This window comes from Polychytrium aggregatum (assembly GCF_025602895.1).
Source record: "Polychytrium aggregatum strain JEL109 chromosome Unknown BJ171scaffold_14, whole genome shotgun sequence".
Lineage (NCBI taxonomy): Eukaryota > Fungi > Chytridiomycota > Chytridiomycetes > Polychytriales > Polychytrium > Polychytrium aggregatum.
Window position 1 is genome coordinate 62,184 of NW_026516216.1, and position 19,915 is coordinate 82,098.

Here is a 19,915-nt window from a genome sequence, read left to right on the forward strand (position 1 = left end):
CTCCGACCAGCCTCTGTCTTTTGCCTTCGTCTTGCCACTTTGTATTTTTAGTATCCTAAGCCTTGGATCTAGAATAAAACATTGGCTTTACACTTGACACTCTGTGTCCCAGTCCAGTCCCCGCTCCTCTCCCTACGTTCGAGTCTTGCATTAGGACTCTTGCGCACTTCCCTGCTTGCCCCGTTGTCCAGTCTTGACATTCCATTCCCTCCGAGCTCAATGGTTCGATCTTTGACTTGACTTCTGACTCTGAGGATGAATTGATTGAATAAAGACACTGCTTTGATCCGTGTACATGTACTCTGGGTGATGGGACATGGAGTCTTTGTGTTTGGCGGTCCTTGTAGGACGAGTGACAGGTCGAATCCTTGCCGGCAACCACGTGATCCGGCTGGATCCGATTCGAGCCGCGGTTCGGACAGGCTCGGTGATCTTCGTCTCGGGTTGGATGCGGATTCCCCCTACCTCCCCAGCTCCAGCGACAATCCCCATCTCCCATCCAGCCAATATGGCGAGCCCTCCTGAGCGCCGAGTGACCCGCTCGCAGACCCGTCGAGCCCTCGCCTTAGCCGGTGCGGGTACAAGCCCCGCGAACCTCAACCCTGTCCAGCCGGTTCATCGGGGCCTTGTCCCCGACATCTTCACCATCATATGCTGCAACGACTCTTTCCAGTTCTCCCTTCCACCCACCGATATCGGGAATCTGCGACTGGTGTGCAAGCAGGCAAACTTCATTTTGGACACCAAAGTGAACCGATTCCGGCTCTGGCTTGAGAAGCACCGCCCTGCTCGATCGCCCACTTTTCCCTCCCTTGGCTGCCCATCGCTGCCTAGTCCGGGCTTGCCTGTAAATAGCCTGACCCCCGCGATGTGTAGTCGAACCTCAGCGTTCAAAATAGGACCAAATAAAGTGCCTTCTACGTTATTCTCTGAGTGTTCCTCACGTCTCATTTCGAGACAAGTCTTGAACTCATCTTTGCCTTCCTCGCTCCCTCTCCGAGCCCAAGTCGGCAATTCTATCCAATCGGGTTCGTGCGCAGCTTGTGCCATGCCTGTGGCACCGCCTGTCAGCGCAGCAGGCTCGTGCTGTGCGGCTCGATAGCTTATCGCCATCCACAGACATTTACCGTTGTATCCGACTTGACGAGGTGTTTTACATTTTGCTTTGTCGATGGCGTCCGTCCTTCCCCTTTCGCATCGCGCGACTCTGGCCGAGTTTGGGGGCTCGGGTCCCCAATCCACCCGGGGATGGGGAGTATAAAGCATCCACCCAACCCCCGCGCTCCGTTTCCCCCATCGCCCTGATCTCATCCACAATGCTCCTGTGGATCATTGTTATATCCGCCCTTGTTGGACTGCTGTCCCTCTGGTGGCTGCACCAGAAGAAGCAAGCAGGTCAGTGTCGTTGATTGCTGAATCGATTCTGAACAATAATGGTTGTGGATTGGAGATAAACCAGGACGACTTCTCGGTAAAATGGCGATGTTGGGAATCGAACCCCCGTCATCGGAGCGATCTTGGATCGAGCCATGGATCCAGTGTGGTTCGAATTGGATTGGTTTGTCATGTGATCTGACTCTCGCTCATTCGATCCAAAGATGACACCCCCCAAGTTAACACCAAGGAACCAAAGGATGGTCAATCCAATACCGTTAGGACCTCTAATGAAGATGAAGAGACCGAATTGACAGAGGAGTCTAAAGAATTTGATGAATTCCTGAAGAAACATCATCTATCCAAATGGAGAGAGCACTTCATCAATAATGACTACGACACCATTCGATCGGTAAGCTTGAATCGAGGCAATGCTTCGCTCCGATATCTTGTATTCATTACTTCTGCTCGCTCCACAGATCATTCATATGAGTGATGCTGAAATGGATGAAATCAACTTGAATAAAGCAACCATTGGGAAGATCAAAGCAGCGCAACGCCTTCTCAACCTCTCGCCAATAGATTCGCAAACCGCCTCAGCCCAACATATCCTCTCCGGAAATCAGGGCAACAACGTCAAAGAGGAGGGAGATGAATCACCACAAGACAACATTCTCACAACTCCACCTCCCGAATACCAAGCCTCTGTCAACGATATCATTCAGACAGAGCCTATCGAAGCAACCGCCTCAGACGAGGAGCCACTACGCAATACTTCGAATACGTTCCATAAATTCCTTGAGGACAACGGACTCACTAAATTCAAAGGCCGTTTTGAGGAACGCGATTACGACACCGTCGATGTGGTAGGTATCCTTTACCATCCATAGAATCAACCAAGTGCGTTACTGACCCTTGCACTCCACAGCTCCTTGCTCTCGATGATATCCAGATTGCCAAGGTCGGCCTGAATGATGGTGCCATCATGAAACTCAAAATTGCACAACAAAAGCATGGTTCACCCAGGCTCGATAAACCAAAGGTGTTTTCCAACGCAACGGAGCGCAAGATTGTTCCTCGTGAACATCCCTTGAGCCCAAGCCACTACGCTCCGGCAACACCCACACAGCATTGGGAGTGTCAGAACCATTATGAGAGACATGATGTATTCATCAGGTAAGCGGTGATTCGTTCGCAACCACGTCATTTCACCCAGCTAACATGTGCCCCCACAGTTACCGAGTCCGTAGTGACGCCAGCAATGCGACTGCCCTGCATGGAACCCTCGCTGTCACTCCGCGAGGCCAAATGGCACTTCATCCCTATCTCGACAGGCTCTGTCTCTGTGACGGCATGCCCTGGGAACAAGGTTTCATCAATGGTCTCTACCAATCGGACGTGATTGTCCTAGTTCTCTCCGAGGCTGGACTCGATCAAACCTACAACGCGCACAATGAGAAAGACAACCAGTTTCTCGAGGTAAGTGCGTCTGAATGCATATAACTGGATTGTATTTGGAAACTCACCTATCCTGTGAATGCAGATCCAACATGCTCTCAAGAGAATGAAGGACGGTGAGAAATGTGGTGAATCGGTCATCATCCAACCCATATTCATGTGGTCCACCAGAGAGTTTGATGGACAAACACTCCACATGAAGTATTTCCCGTCGGTCAAAGAGTTCCCTGACTTCACCCCGATCCATGAAAAGAGTCCGTTGTTCGACAACAAACCAATGTCGATCCGTGAAACCTTTACTGAGTTGATGAAGCTACAGGCCCTCGATGCTGCGGATGGAAACGCTCTCAAGAGGTGAGATCATCAAATTCACAAGTGAAACGGTTGATACAATCTCACACTATTGATATTCCACAGACTGGTCCCCAATATTCGTGAGCTCATAACAAAGACTTCCATTGCCGACAAGCAAGGCGATGTGTACACACAAGGCGGTAGTGTCGTCCTCACCGCCGAACAAGACCACGCCTTGCGATCCCTCCTCGACCCTGTCGACTCGACCCAGGACCAGCACGATCTTGAGGATCTGTATGTCGAGGGCACTCGTCTATGGCTGTTCGACCAAGTGGCCGACTGGGTCAACGAAGACACCAAGGACACTGTCCTGTGGGTCAATGCCGTTGCTGGTGTGGGCAAGTCTGTTGCCGCAGCCAAGCTGGCCAGCTTCCTCCGGGGCAAGAACCAGCTGGTGTCGGCGCTGTTCCTCAAGTACAACGACACCCGCAAGAGCGATCCGCGGGCCGTGCTGAGCACGATCGCATACGGCCTGTGCCAGTGGTATGCCCCGATTGGCCGCAAGCTGCTCGATGCTGGCCACTCCAAGGACAGTCTCGACAAGATGCCCATCCCCGAGTTGTTCAAGGCCGTGATTGCCGATCCACTCGAAGCCATCGGCAAATACAGACCCAAGGGATCGGTGATGATCCTGGTGGATGCACTCGACGAGTGCTCTCCACGCGACCAGCTGCTCAGTCTGCTTGCCTGGCGCTTCGTCGAGCTGAACAAGACCCGTCCGTGGCTCAAGTTGCTGCTGACATCCCGTCCCGAGGACGACATCAAGGCAGCATTCCATGGAGTGAATGCCAAAACAATCGAGCCCTCCAGCGAGGAGAATATCGCCGACTTGAGGGTATTCATCAGGCACCGACTCACCAACGAGCACAAGGGCCTCACAGACGCCGACAGAGAACATGCCATCGAGATCATCCTCCACAACCCGGCTCAGTCGAATGAACATGGAAAGCCAGCTGATACCAATGATCCGGCTGACGATGACAAATCCAAGACATTCGTGTGGATCAACCTGATCCTTAACACGCTCAAGGAGCAGGCCAAGAGCGAAGCCATCACACTCACCAAGATCAGGGAGCTCAATGACAGTGCCACTGATGTCAAGCAGCTGTATGGGATCACATTCACCAAGATCCACTCCGGGTCGAGTCGTAAGGGCGAACTGATCACCGCGATCTCGGCTATCGCCACATCGCAGACCATCCTCACACCCAATATGATTGCCGGGATCTTCTTCCGCAACGTGGCTGAGGGATATGCACTCCGCATTGTTCGCGAATGCCTGAGGAGTCTCAACTTGGTTCTCGCTCCTGGTGCCAACGGATCCACCGACGATGGCGAGGTCAAGTTCAACCACAAGTCGGTGGCGGACTATCTCCTCGGCGACGCATCAATTGGCCACCCATGGCATGTGTCGAGCTCGTTCCACACGGTGTTTGCCAAGGGATGTCTCGGAGTGATCCTCTCGCACGAGCCAGTGATCAACATCTGCGAGATCTTCGACTTTCACGACAAGATCGCTGACCTCGAGGACAGGGTCGCAGACAAGATCACACCGTCGCTGCGATACAGCGTCGCCCACTGGGTCACCCATCTGATTGAGGGTACCAAGGTCAATGGTGTTGAGTTGGATGGTCCCTTTGAGACACAATCCTTCGAAGAATTGGCCCCGTCTCTCACCCAATTCATGTCGAGCCATGTGTTCCACTGGCTCGAGTGTGGGTCGCTCACACATGTGGTCAAGCCGATCATCGAGCAACTGGCTGTGCTGCGAGGTGTGATCGCCAAGGCACCCAGCACCATCATCGACGACACCACGAAGGAACTGGTCAAGGACACGTATCGATTCATCCGCGAGTTTGCCGACCCGATCATCAAGAGTGCACCACAGGTGTACAACTCGGGGTATGCATTCACACCGAAGGAGACGGCGATCTACAAGACATATGCCGACCAACTCGAGGACAAGATCCTGTTTCTGATCACGACTGGTCCGGCACACACCTGGGATCCGTGTGAGGTGACACTCACTGGTCACTCGAGCCATGTGAAATCCGTTGCGATCTCACCCGATGGTAAGTGGATCGCCTCTGGCTCTGAGGACAAGACCATCAAGGTGTGGGATGCCACCACAGGCCAGGTGATGCACACCCTCAAGGGACACACAAACTATGTGTTCTCCGTGGCGATCTCACCCGATGGCAAGTGGATTGCCTCTGGCTCTTATGACAAGACCATCAAGGTGTGGGATGCCACGACTGGCCAGGTGAAGCACACTCTTGAGGGGCACACAGGCGGTGTGACCTCCGTGGCGATCTCACCCGATGGCAAGTGGATTGCCTCTGGGTCTGTGGACAATACCATCAAGGTGTGGGATGCCACCACCGGCCAGGTGAAGCACACCCTCAAGGGACACACAAACTATGTGGACTCCGTGGCGATCTCACCCGATGGCAAGTGGATTGTCTCTGGCTCGGCTGACAAGACCATCAAGGTGTGGGATGCCACCACAGGCCAGGTGAAGCACACCCTCGAGGGACACACAGACAGGGTGACATCCGTGGCGATCTCACCCGATGGCAAGTGGATTGCCTCTGGGTCTGTGGACAATACCATCAAGGTGTGGGATGCCACCACCGGCCAGTTGAAGCACACCCTCGAGGGACACACAAATTACGTGAACTCCGTGGCGATCTCATCTGATGGCAAGTGGATTGTCTCTGGCTCTTATGACAAGACCATCAAGGTGTGGGATGCCACCACAGGCCAGGTGAAGCACACCCTCGAGGGACACACAGACAGGGTGACCTCCGTGGCGATCTCACCCGATGGCAAGTGGATTGTCTCTGGCTCTATGGACAAGACCATCAAGGTGTGGGATGCCACCACCGGCCAGTTAAAGCACACCCTCGAGGGACACACACTCTATGTGTACTCTGTGGCGATCTCACCCGATGGCAAGTGGATTGCCTCTGGCTCTGAGGACAAGACCATCAAGGTGTGGGATGCCACCACAGGCCAGGTGAAGCACACCCTCGAGGGACACACAGACAGGGTGACATCCGTGGCGATCTCACCCGATGGCAAGTGGATTGTCTCTGGCTCTATGGACAAGACCATCAAGGTGTGGGATGCCACGACTGTCCAGGTGAAGCACACCCTCGAGGGACACACAGACTATGTGTTCTCTGTGGCGATCTCGCCCGATGGCAACTCAATTCTGTCTCGCGACGTGGGTGGCAATCAAATCCTCTGGGTCCGTCGCGGTGACGAGTGGGTTCGCTCCGACGAAGATCCCTCCAACTTTACCACCGCATCCAGCCCACATGCATCGTCCCAGTGGACCGAAATCGACCAACGAAACGCACCTCAGTGGATCCGCCATGGCAGCCACATCACCAAGGTCCCACACTCCTTATTTGGCAATTGGTACAAATGTGTCTTCACTCCATCCGGCGGGGTTGTATTTTGGTCCCATGAAACACCCTACCGTCCAGTCATCATCCTGGTAAGTCCAGCCACTTGTCACCACTACTCCAGTCCCTCAAATAACACTCCTACCACCACAGCCAATCTACCTCAACACCCCAGAGATCCGAGCCGAGATTGCCAGATACATCGAAGCTCGACCAGCCATCACTGCCGCTTTCGAAGTGGCAAGAACAGCAGTCGATGAGTAAGCTTGAGTCACCGAAGAACAAGCCAAACCGAAGGGTCTGTTCAAGTGGTTCCGCAAGTAGTGTGGAAAGAACGCAAGTGCAATTGGAATGTATTGCATACGAATTATCGAATACATGGTGTCCGTATGCCGTGTGAATTTGGGCATAGGTCCGCCTCTGCCGCCGCCAGATTTTCGTTCAAACCCGACCACAATGGTCGTTGAAGCGAAGACCAATGAACCAGTCTCGCGTGTGGCCGGAGCCACGGTGGTTCCAGACAGAGCTGGAGGTCTCAACTGGAGTGCCAGTTTGTGATGGGCGGCGGCAGAGGGCTTATCAAATCATATCAAATCAACAGAGTCATGTTCCAGGAGTGGTTCCCATTTGAGTCGGGAGAGTATCGGGCTTGGTGGTCTTGGTGTCGCGAGCGAGGCTCGAGTGGATCAATAGAGACAGGAATGGTCTCGGATGTGCCATGGATGGGCAGGAATGTCTTGAGGCGTCGATGGTGACGTGCGACGCGTAGTAATCGCGGAATGCGATGGATAGGATGGTTTGTGCCGGAAGATAGCAGGCAATATAGGTAATATAGGTAATATAGGTAATGATAGTATAGGCCGTAGAAGAGGCAGTATGAAGTAGGCAGTGGGCAATGGGCCAGAGGACGAAGGCCAGGAGGAGCATGATTGCGATTGTCATTTTTGGTTTCTGCGAATGGAACGTGCAGACTGGCGATACACAATCATGTTAGCCATCGCACAGCATGACACACGCACATGCATGGAGTATCATCACGGAAGGAAATGCACTTACGTTACGGTCTTGAGATTTTGCTGCTGCCCAACTGCCTGGGGAGCAAACAGCATCCTAAGAACGAGCCGAATTTATGGGCCAGGATTCCCGCCAAAACCCAACCCGCCAAAACCCGCCAGCAACCACTCCTGGAGGGTGTGCTCATCCCGCCATGGGGCCAGGGCCAGCCCCCACATGACGTCGATACCCCGGACCATCATTTTACAGTACGACCATTATGCTATTCCTCAAGCGTCAACATGAACCCACAACGACCATGTAGACGCGACCTGAAAGCCTCACGCACCACCATGTTCGACCAAGCAGAAAGATCTGCCATCGACGAGTGCCCACGATGATAGCGCAGCACCAAACAACACCACGAACCACAATACCCACCATCCCAGAACATACACACCGATAACACCATTCTCACAACCCCAGCGGACACCACACAAACAGACATGAAACACAACTGCGCACGGATACCACGGAACCATCAACAAACCACAATAACAACGATATATCAATACTCCACATTCGACGACATCCCACACCGAATTCCAACGAACCCAACAGATACGGTATCTACCACACTGTGCCCCCGATAACACAAGTCACACGGACCACACAAACCCAAGCCACACGCAAGCAGACGACAGAAATATAAAAGAGGACGAATTCCCCCACACCCGATGGACGTCCAAACCCAACTATCACGAAGACCACGACGATCACAACTATCACGACTACCACTACTATCACGACTACCACTACTATCACAGCAACCACTACTATCACAGCAACCACAGCAACCACAGCAACCACAACTATCACGACTATCACGACTATCACGACTACCACGACTACCACAGCAACCACGACGATCACAACTATCACTACGATCACGACGATCACGACTACCACGACTACCACGACTACCACAACACCACGACTATCACGACTACCACAACCACCACGACTTCCACGACAACCACAACCACACTTAACCTAAACCTAACCTAACCTAACCTAAACCCTCACAATAAAACACCATATACCACAATTATCACAACTACCACCACTACCACCACTACCACATCTACCCCAACTACCCCTACCCCTACCCTACCCCTCGTCTACTCCAACCCTACCGTCCTCTGCTGCCCCACCCCTCGTCTACCCCTACCCCTAACACCTATACCGTTTCCCTCGTCTCTGCCATCCCCTCAAAAACGGTATAGTTACCGATATACCCCTATACTACTGCACCACCCCTTCGAGCCCACCCTCAGCACCACACTGCAAGCCAGACAGGGCTACGAACAGTCCAGATGGCTCGGAAGGCTTCGGAGACATACGGGTAATGTAATTCATCTGCTTGCTCGTGTTGGAAGGCGGGAAAGGGAGGAGGGGTTCCCGGTCGGCCATCGTGGGTTCAACCGCAGCTTCCTCCAGACATCGAGCGAGGTATGTCTCTCTAGATCTAGACTGTCGCAGACACGGGCTGCCTCCACAAGCAGAGGTGAATGTAAGTGATGCAGATGGGATGCTGGTGCAGATTGAGGCGGCAGTAGTGGCGGTGGCCGGCATGAGAGTGTCGATGGGCAACTGACAGCGAGTGCGTCATTGCGTCCCAGCATTCGGCCTCGCCTGGGAGTACTACCGGATGGGATCCAAGCCACGATGGTTCAAAGAGGCAGATGTGATGGCCACGGAAGAGCAGCCCTCGGTGAGCCACAGGGTTTGTGAAGGTGAAGGAGTGGGAATGCGGGTGAGAGACAGATGTGGACTTGCTGGCCAGGGTGGTTCAGTTCAGTCGAGGATTGAGAGGCATGGTCGATCTGTTTGGATTGCAGATTGCAAGGATGCATGCTGACGCTTGATCGGAAACGAATAGCTCCGTCTTGTGGTTGTTGTTGGGGCTGGATGTGGATGAGACTGGGAAAGCGAATGGCAGGATCACCGGCGATGCGGGTGAGATGGATGGCGATGATTGCCAACATGCCCAGATGCCATCGTCAAGCACCAGCACCCCGGCTTCCACAAGCCAGGATCGAGATATGGCAGTCGAGGGACGGCTTGGCTCTATCCTCCACCCTGCATCGGGCCAATGCGCCGATATCTGGCAGCATCGACCAGGGTCCTGCTTGGATGTCTCGCGTTCACAGTGTCTGCTCGGATGGTCCGTGCTGCTGGTGCCTCTGGAAGATTCGGAATCAAGATCAGGACCAGGATCAGGAACATACCTACTTGAAGATGCACATCGAGCGAGTCTGTGCCGGCCTGTCTGGCGCGAGTCAAAGCCGGTCGTCGGGAAGGGTGGTCTTGATGGTGCTCCAGCCGGATGGCATGTCGGTGTCATCGACGACACTCGGATCCCAGTCCGCCATGGCCATGCTCATCAGCGAGCCCAGGTCGACTGCTGACCCGGCAGCGGCCACGTCAAAGACGCTCGGGTGCTCAGAGTAGCAGAGACCGGTGGGTTTATTACTCGGACCAGTCTCTCTGTTAGTCTGCATCAGAATGGTGCTGTCATGGCTGGCTGGGACGACGGCGCTGTCGGCTCCATGTCCGTTCACTTTGTCCGGGATACGATCAACGAGCCCAGAGGAAACTGGAGTCTGCCGCCCTTGCGGCAGATTGATGGCTGGCATCTGGCCGACCAGGTTGGTGTCGACGTTGGCAGCGTCTTTGAGACTTGGTTGTTGAATGCTGTCCTGACGAGAGCCGATATCGTCCGTCGCATCCATGGTACTTCCCATACCAGCTGCCACGGCCGTCTTGGCTACTTGAGCACCAGGGATCGTCGACAGAGTGTGTTTCGATGAATCAGGGGTGCTTCTTGGGTTGACATGGATCCGGTCGTCGCCACCGCCGAGTACTTCGTCGACCTCCATGCTGGATGCATCTCCAGCAAAAGTGCTTCCGGGAACCGATTCAGCGCCGATGTGGGAGCTGCTGTAGTTGCTCAGGCGGACAGCACCTGGCATCTTGTTCCAGCTCCTGCTCGGACCGACTTGGTTGGTGCCTGTGGTCGCATTGGACAGAATTGGTGACGATTTGAGATGATGTGGTGCTTGTGCAGCGAGTGGGTTGGCATTCGACGGCGTTGATACACCCATTGGGATCAATGGTGTCAACACTCGCGCTGGAGTCGATGACGATATGCTGGAGATACCAGGCTTGGACACATGATCGGAGGCAAGAGGCGGCACCAGAAAGCCTCCATGGCCAGCGAGCCTGGCTGCAGTAGTATCGATAGCTGCCGAGAGCCGACTGGAACCTGTGGCTCTGGTGGTGTTGCTGAGATGCTGGAACAGGGCCAGGTGATTTGGTGGATATGCCTCGGAGAGATCATGACCAAACCCTGGCGGATCGCTTGGAAACGAGCCAGAAAGCCAGTGGTGCATTTGATCAAACGAATGGACTGCCTTGAAGAAGAATCCGTTGGCTTGATCGCCAGCACAGACAGATCCGGCGTTGAGAAGGCTGTTGCTGTTGATACCAGGGTCGTGGATGGACTGACGAGGCTGCGACTGATACGGATGTAGCTGATGCTGAGCGGGATGCGAGTGGCGCTGAATATACTGCGATTGATGCTGAGTATGTTGAGTATGCTGCAACGGTGTTTGGCCCTCGATGGAGTGAATGGGGAGCGAGCGGCGGCGATAGGGATGGGGATGGAGTCGGGAATGGCGAGTGATCGACTCGACAGCCACAGGGTCGGGCGCTACAGTCGGAGCCATCAGCGACGATGCCGGCCAGGCAAGCGAGTCATGGGCAGAGTGCGAATGAGAAGCTGTCGGAAATGGTCCAGCAGCAGTGGGATATTGTCCAAGAGTTGGCGCCGGGATCGAGAATGGGTTCATCGAGATGTCTCCGTGGCGAGCAGCCATTGTCGTCGAGAATAGTGGTGTCGTCCCTGGTGATGAGACTCCATGAGCAGGGAGCCTCGACGACCGACCAAGCACCAATGTCTCTCCCAGCGGCGACACATGCTGGTTGCTGTCTGGTGCCGAAAGAACAGCACCGATCGTGGGTAGAGTGGAATGACCAGGGAGAAGCCAGACGAACTCATCCAGATGGCCGCGAGGATGTGCATCAGACACGCCGACGGCCGATCCTGCAAGCGGCATTTGCAGACCGGCGGCATCGTGGCATCCAGATGGAGGCAATTCAGCGGCAACAGAAGCAGCAATGTCCAGGATATGTGCAGCGGGCCGTGGTCGTGATGCTGTTGGCGACAGAGTGGGGCGAGCATGAGCGGAAGAGGCAGCGCCGATGCCAGGCTCGTCGGCCGACGTCATTGCGAGCCCGCCAGGCCATAGCGGCGTTCTTGTGCCAGGACTGACACTTGCACCTGCATCTCCGCCATTTGTCGGCGGGCATGGAGACCGATGTGCATTCTCAATGGTCGCTCTGATCAGGCGAGCATATGTCTCGCCACGGTGGTGTGCCTGATCGAGATAATCGAGGATGCAGTCCAGAACCGAGAGGGCCAGATTCCTGTCGGACGAGTGGCCCAGTGTGTCCAAGTACACCGTAGCGGCGGTCATGACAAAGTAGGACATGCCCGGGAGGAGCAGGGAGGATGGGCCGGAAGGCATGTTCTCCTGGAGTGTGCGATCAGAGTCAAACAGACCCAACCCGGACGACGCGGATGCCGATCCGATGCCGACGCAGGAGAGAATGTACTTTGCGCTCTCGAGGGCGCTTGTGTGGTTGACGGAGACACTTGCCCGAGTGCTTGGATGCGTCTCATTCGACGAGAGAGTGCTGCTTCCCGTGGTCTGGTCGCCGATGGCATCGACCGAGGATCGGCTTGCCGAGTTCGCATGCGTTTCCACGGACTCGACACGCTCTTCCGACGAGGCGCTTGTTGGGGTCGCAAGACGGTTCTCCAAGAGATCGCCAGCATCGAGTTCAAGAGAGCGACGATCTGCTACCGACGAATGGATGATGGCGGTCGCAGTGGGTCTGTTGTGGAGTGATGCCGGTGCTTTGCATGTGTCGGGCTCGCCAGCGACCGGGCTCGATCCCGACACCGTCTGGGGCAAAGGGCTGCTTCTGCTCTCGAGCATGCCACCCTTTGCTGCTTCTCCACGGCCGCTATGATGTCGTGGATGTGGATGTGGATGTGGATGAACCAGGAGCCCTGGATCGGCGTTGGTCTGCTTTGGGTGTGAGTTGAGCGGTGTTGTGTCGCTGTTGGTCCTGTGCAATGGCTGGCCGTGGGAGCGACCCGCGAGGGCCGTCGAGGCGAGGCGCTGGGCAATGATGTTGAGGGAGTGAAAATACGAGTGCAGGTGGTGATGGAGGCCGAGGGCACCTTTGGGCGATTGCTGGTGCTCGGGCGAGAGACTGCTCCACCACTGGCGCAGACCGACAATGACCTCGGCGGCACCCATCTGCCGCTGGTGGCTCGTCAGCACCGGGGACACCATCAAGGACGAGAGCCTGCCACTGATGTGGGCGAGGTGGACGTATATGCACATGTCCTCGTAGAGCGAGTCGAATCCATCGAGCAGGAACGACGAGTCCCAGCCTGGTGCGGGTGCCGATGGTCAGATGTGCGGGTCCGGGATCAGGACAGGGTTGGATGGCCGATGCACCGACACGGTGTTGCAGCGACGGTGGTTGGCGAGCGGAGCCATCGAGTCATCCAGGGTGTTGTCGCCGAGTTGCACCGTTGAGCGAGGCGATGGAGGAGACAGGATCAGCGGGATGGATCAAGGGGAGCAAAGGCATCGGCACGACCGAGACGCCTGCCCGCCTGCACCAGCAGAATGCATCTCGGACCAGCGTGCGCCACACCCCATCCGTGCCTGCATCTGTGCGGGAGCGATGCAGCAACGGGGAGCCAGGGCCCTGGGCAGCAGCAGCACCGCCAGCCCGCCCTGGCCGGCATCCTGGCTCATGTTCGCAGCGACAGCCAGGGCCGTGTGGCGTGGCGCATGCGCCTCACGGGGTGGTGTCACAACGCGACGATCCCTTGAGGCGCTGCGTTTCAGGGGGAATGGTGTAGGGGAATGCTGCCACAGAGACCCAAGCGACGGCGACGAGGCAGGATGGGGGCTCTGTGGTTGCTCGCACCAGATGGCGCTCGGTGTCGGGCGGCTGCGTCCTCACCATCGTCGGGAATGGCCGGGCATCGCCCAGCCATCAGAGCTCCGAGACGATCAAACAGAATCAGGGCGAGAAGCGTCATCCGGCGATATCGCAGCTCCGAGGACACACGGCTTGTCGTTCCAGATCGTGCCATGGGAATGGATAGTGACTGGCATTCTGGGTTGGGGCGTGCAGACTGCGAAGAGGCGGATGCCGTGGGTGCTTGTGGCAGTGGGGTCTCGGATGGGTGACTCAGGGCCGATCCTGTGTGGTGCGGACCCGGAGCAGTCCAACTGCCGTGGCTGTCGAGACTGAGATGCAGCCCGAGATCCTGGGCCATGTTCCAGGCGAGCCCTGCATGATGGGGATCGAGTCACTCCCATGAACAGCGAGGCATCGCGAGCCAGGATCCAATGATCAGCAGAGTGTGTTACCTGTGTAGTAGGTGTGGCCGGTGCTGGCGCCGGATCCAGTCGACAGACTCGTTCCACAGATGATGACCACGGCTTGCAAGACTTGCAGACACGGGTGGTCGTGGAGTCGCTGGGTGTAGATGCGGCACTGGTCGGCCAAGGCTTTCCGGGTGTGGGCGGGGTCCGAGAGGCCGAGGGATGCGCTGAGACGGTCGTCGTGAGCGACCGCCAGACACATGGACCAGACGAGGAACAGGAAGGGCTTGAGTGTGCGTGTGGATTGGAGATGCAAGAGAGTGGCGAGTCGTCAGTGTCTGCTCGGGAATCGAGGCGCATGGCGAGGCAGATGGAGACATGGGTGGGCTTGTGGGAGAGGCAGTCGAGGACGTTGCGGCTGTCGATTGGCTCCCGACCGATCACCGAGACAGCGACGCCATCCAGGTCCACAATGCCATACTGATTCGTTCCACAGCATCGATGCCGTGCTCTGGTCGTCCTCTGGATCGCCTTGCTGTTCAGAGCGGCCGCCGTTGCCTCCATATGGCCAGATGTGTGCTCGGTGTCATCGACGACTTCTGCATCGCGACCATGCACAGCATCCGGCGGGCATCGATCAGAGCGACTTGCTACTGTCTGGCTCGCCAATCACACACCTATCCCCACGACCTCCGTCTCCGTCTCCTCCTGCGAATCGTCGTCCAAACCACCCGCTGTCGCCCTGTCCAGAATCGTCTGTACCTCGGAGTAGCGTTCCCTGGCCAGCTCGGCGCGGAACGCAGCCGGGTCGACAAAGTCCATTGTCAGTCCGAGGTGCTCAAAGAACATCCCAGTGATCTGCCCGGTGGAATTTAGTGGGAATGGAAGGACCTCGGATGTCGGTGCCTCGGGCTTGCCCGTCGGACGGCATGCGATGTCAGAGTCAATGTCGATGGCTCCTCGTGCAGACCGAGGAACGCTGTCGACGAGGTGGCTCCGCCCATGGCAGTTGCCCCCATGAGCACTGCCGAGTTGCTGGTCGTGCTCTTGACTGTGCGAGCGAGCGGTGAGTCCACCGGCATCGATTGGATAGTTGTCGGTGTGGATCGGGTCAGGCAGGTCCGATGCCAGATCGACGAGCACGATTCCGGGTGGCAGCCAGGGGCGGTATCCGATCAGCACGTTGGAGTGCCGCCCAATGATGCCGAGCGTGATGGATCGCGACGGCGAGACGGCATTGGTGGTCGGAGCGGGCCAAGACAAAAGCAAGTCGGGTGAGTGGTCGGCTCCAGCGATCACGGCTTCCTGGTCGTCATGGCAACTCGCGGTGCACATCAGGCAGCCGGCGCCACACCCACTCCCACCGGTATTCATTCTGCCACAGCAAGCCGAGCATACTGCCGATGTCGATGCTGATGCTGATGCTGATGCTGATCTGCCCCAGAGGCCGACGCCGTCCGTGCAGCGCAGGCTTGGTCCATCCGCCGCAGCACCATTTGCAGCATCAGCAGTCGGTCACATACCCCAGTAAATGCCGAGGGTGTTTTGCCCCTGCATCGGTTGAGGATTCCGTTGCGAAGACGGCGGGTGGTTAGTTTTACATCCTCTGCTTTGTCCTTGGTCGAGCCAAGCGAGTGCGATCGGCATGGAGGCGCACCATGGCCAAACGGCGTCGATCGATCGGGAGCAGCCACGGCGTCCTGTGCGAGCCAATCTGCCAAGGCTGCATCAAAGACTCGGATCGAAGGGCTTTGATATCCGGCAAATTGGAGGCCGTCGCGCTGATCCACGAGTTGGACGAGTCTCCTGCAGCTGGGTGATGGCGAGTCTTCTGCGGTCCGCGTTTCCTCGGGGGAGTGTAGTAGGCTGGAGAGCAAGCAGGCATGCGGATCAGCGGGGACGCAGGCCAGCATGGAGATGTGCACAGTATGAGGAAGATGTCTGGCTGGTGCCTGCAACTCGATGCAGCTGCACGTCGTGAGCAGTGATTGCGAGGGCCCAGAGCCAGACACCTGGGTTGACGTTGTCGCATCGCGATCGATGGGATGGAGTGAGGCTGCTCGCCTGCTCGATACTCACTGCAGAGGATTCCGCTTGCCCGACAGGCCTCGCATGGGTATTCGCCGATGCACTTGACCCGCTTGATGCGGCAGACTGTGCAGATGCAGATGCGGGTGCAGATGCAGATGCAGATGCAGGCGTGTGGTTGTGAGCGGCGACTCGCGGCTAATCTGGGCGTTTGGCAGTCGACGGACAAATCGGCAACGGGGCCGGGAGCGATCTGGGGGCAGATGGGATCGGCACATACCATCACACGCCCGCTTGGTTTTCGGGGTGGGGGCGGGCTTGGGAGGACCCGGTGGGTCCATGCTGGATCCGGTCTGGAGGGCAGCAAGATGGAAGAGGAGGGCTCTGGGACGAGGCCTGAGGGCGAGTCTCGCCAGCGCTGCGAAACGCGAGGATTTGCTCAGAAATGCAGGTGTCGGAAGCGGCCTGCACCGTAGCCAGTTTTGCGGTACACCCGCCCAGCCAGTCAGCCAGCCAGCAATCAGCCTGGCAGCCCAAGACTCACAGTCAGCACACCGCACAACAGCATCGACAGCATCGCAGACGACAGAGAGTCGGCGGGCTTACAGCGCAGCCTCGTTTGCAGGGCAGTTGGCGCGGGATCGGCTGGGGATGGCGATACTCGGTCCAGTTGTCGCTGTGCAGTTACTCCGGTTCAACCGAAGAATGCCCATGGCCGGAGCCAGTCTCTGACTCACAGGCCCGCTGGCCCGCAGGGAGCGCACCGTGATATATGGCGGCCGCACTCAGACGGCCCAGCACAAACAGCCAAGCGGGTCTGCTATATGCGGCAGATGATCGCTGATTGCCCAAGGCATCGAGTGCTCAGCCCAGCCCAGCAAGAGGCATGCGAGCGAAGCGTTATGCGCCAGCACCGGCTATTCCTGGGCTCAGACGACTGCCTGCTTCAAAGCGGGCAGCCGAGGCACCTGCCGGGCGGAAGGCGCCAACAGTGGCATGCAAGGGTCCAGTTGTTGGTGCTGTTGTCGCCCGACGGCGAGATCGCACGGGTATGTCGGGGAGAGCAGGCACCCGATCGTCAACAAAAGGGGGTGGATGTTGGATCGCTGGGAGGTGCCAGGCATGGATGCAACTGCACCCGACTCAGCCCACAATCCCCGGCGGTGCGATGCACGAGGATGTGGGGGGTGGATGTGCATTTGTGGCGTCAGCTGGATTCAGGGGAGGGGTGGAGAGGAGTGGTCGGCAGTGGTCGATAGAGTTGGGCCAATGCCGGTGTAGTTGGTGTTCGACACAGGGGGCTGCTTGGGCTGCTGGTGTGTCCTGGGTGTTGATGTTTGTGTTGGCCGCGAGACAGCAACGTGCTGGCGGGGGCTTGGGTTGATGTGGCCAGAGTTGGACAACAGGGGTTGTGGCCGCCAGGGGTTGTGTTGTCGAGGATTGTGGCTGTCAGGTGGGCGCTGTCAGGGGGTGGATGCATCTCGGTCACCAGCACCAATGATGTGGCTGGTGTGGTGCTGGGGAACAGCTGGTCAGAGGGGTTGCTGGTCTCGAGCTGGATCGAGAATGTGGACTGGGTGTGGATGGAGAGACAGTCGGGGTGTCCAGATGGAGTGAAGGGAGTCAGCGCGATCCAGGGTGCAACTAACTGGCAGGGACGAGTGCTGGTGTCGAGCGGGATGCAACTAACAGGTCGTGGTGGCTTCGTTGAGTGCAGATGTTATGCTGATGTTGTGCTGGTGTTGTGCTGATGTTGTGCATGAGTGGGCCAGGCTCCAAGATGATCCGATGTGGGACACCCGCTGGATCGAGCATCGATTCGGCGCATCTCGTGCAGTCCAAGGAGCGACTCCAACAACAGTCCGATGACTCGTCGCTGGCTCTGATATCTTGTCCCGGCTGCCGTCTGTCCCTGAGGTCTTGTGGATGAAGTCTTGCGACTGATATCATCGGTTTCGACTCGCAGTACCCCGACCCATGGGCAGCACCCCACACCGTCTCCGTCATCGCATCACAGCGCAGCAACCCGGGCGATGTGAATCGTCATTGGGATACATGTATTTTAGAGGTTTCGATCATCCATAGGACCAGCTGAAGCCCATCAGACAAACTAACTGGGCACCCGGGTCACGAAATCTATTGAGCTGAAACTGATAGTGGCATTCGAGGAAGTGGGGCGCTTGCCTTAGAAGATAGCGGCAAAAAGAGCGGCAACAGAAGCAACACCAGCGACAACGGACCAGCCGGCCGAGACAGAGGCCGACGAGGACTTGGGGCTCGAAGAGGCACCGGGGGCAGCAGCCGACGACGTGCCCGAGGCGGAAGGAGCATTGCAGCTGCCGGTGACGACAAAGTTCTTGAGGACGATGTTACCGCCCTGGGGGGTCAGGTTGACGAAGGTGAGATCCTTGTTGTGCTTGAAGTCGTAGGGCTGGCCGAGCAGGTTGGTGGAGAAGTCCTTGAGAGGGATGGACAGGTGCTGGGGCTGGCCGTTGGGAGTAAGGTACTTGGACAGCAGGAAGTACTGCGAGTCTGTGGGTGGTGGGGGACACAGGGACACAGGGACAGCATCAGGTCAGCGTCTGGGCAGCGAATTGCTCAAGCAGCCGAATCGAGTCATGCGGGCCGTGCTGACAAGGTTGGCATACCAATGGAGCGGTTGAGGCAATCAGCGGACTTCTGGGTCAGAGTGATGTTGAAGTTGACTCCGGGATCGATGACAACATCAAACTCGAGGGTGGCAGCATTGCTCATGTCGTAGCAGATTTGGGGGTTCTGTCGAAGGCAGCGCAAGCGAAAGAGAGGCGTGGAATGCCAGCGGGTTAGCCATATCTGCCAACGTGCGGCCCCCGATACGTCCGTAACTTCATCCGCAATGTCTAAACGTGCTGCGACCTCGTTGCACAGGCTACCAAGGTGAAGCTGCGTCGAGTCGCCTCGGCTTGGCCCAGATGGCCTAGCAAACACCCCCTCGCACTCAGCTGCTGGGGAGAATACTCACAAACTGGATGAACCAGTAGTTGAAGGTGGCAACGGTGCCGGGGTGGGTGCTGAGCTCGGCGCCCTGGCTGTAGAGAACATTGTCGAAGCCAGCGGTGATCTGAAGGCCGCCGGCAGGCAGGATGGTGAGGTTAGCGCCGTCGGCACCGATCAGGCCACCGCTGGGGGTGTGGTACTGGTCTCCAGGATCGGCGGCGCGGTAGGCGAAGGAGTCGATGGTATCGTTGTGTCCGCAGGAGGCCTGGGCATGGACGAGGGGAGCGGCAGCGGCCAGGACGGCGGCGACGAGGGCAGCGAACTTCATCGTGTCGGCGGGGTGCGGGACAGAGGCAGGAGCGAAGGCAGAAGCGAAGACGGTGAGGAGAAGCACGAAGCGGGGGCGTCGCAGCTTTTAACGAAAGGGCTTGCGGGCGGCCAGGACGAGCAAAGGGCCGGCCACCGAAACAATCAGCAACATTGCTTGTTGCTGGGCTGTGTCGGACGGGTATTGCCACCAAAGGCGGGCGCACAACCGCGGTCCCATCGCGTCGGGGGGGCGCGCGGTGCTTTGCACGCTGCGGCACTGTTGCTGTGGCTGTTCAGGCTGCGGCAGTGTGCTGCGCGACCCAGCCCAATATACGCGGTGGGGCCTCTGTGCGACCGTCGCGTGCTCAGTCCGGCTGTATTCGCAACAGCCCTTGTGCTCTCTGTGTCACCGTTCCACCGCCCCAGCCGCGCAGACGCCACGCGCAGCACGGCATCGAACCGGCTGGA

General features: G+C 57.3%; 3 protein-coding genes across 3 annotated transcripts; all 3 read right to left on the bottom strand.

The window, feature by feature from the left end:
- Nucleotides 1-7,792: 7,792 nt before the first annotated feature.
- On the bottom strand, nt 7,793-8,215 carry BJ171DRAFT_61505 (uncharacterized protein). Its single transcript, XM_053115323.1, has one exon. The coding sequence runs from the start codon at nt 8,098-8,100 to the stop codon at nt 7,876-7,878; it is 225 nt and encodes a 74-aa protein (XP_052967548.1). The 5' UTR covers nt 8,101-8,215; the 3' UTR covers nt 7,793-7,875.
- Nucleotides 8,216-11,500: 3,285 nt separating this feature from the next.
- On the bottom strand, nt 11,501-16,553 carry BJ171DRAFT_61524 (uncharacterized protein). The gene is made up of 9 exons (XM_053115327.1): nt 16,443-16,553; nt 16,214-16,288; nt 15,792-16,000; nt 15,658-15,685; nt 14,897-15,185; nt 14,180-14,420; nt 13,767-14,099; nt 12,075-13,182; nt 11,501-12,036 (listed from the first exon to the last, which is right to left on the bottom strand). Exons 2-9 carry the CDS (start codon nt 16,246-16,248, stop codon nt 11,814-11,816), a joined length of 2,466 nt encoding a protein of 821 aa, XP_052967549.1. The 5' UTR covers nt 16,249-16,288; nt 16,443-16,553; the 3' UTR covers nt 11,501-11,813.
- A 1,645-nt stretch (nt 16,554-18,198) lies between these two features.
- Nucleotides 18,199-19,510, bottom strand: BJ171DRAFT_567264 (uncharacterized protein). The gene is made up of 3 exons (XM_053113461.1): nt 19,164-19,510; nt 18,811-18,937; nt 18,199-18,694 (listed from the first exon to the last, which is right to left on the bottom strand). Exons 1-3 carry the CDS (start codon nt 19,464-19,466, stop codon nt 18,348-18,350), a joined length of 777 nt encoding a protein of 258 aa, XP_052967550.1. The 5' UTR covers nt 19,467-19,510; the 3' UTR covers nt 18,199-18,347.
- Between the last annotated feature and the right edge of the window lie 405 nt (nt 19,511-19,915).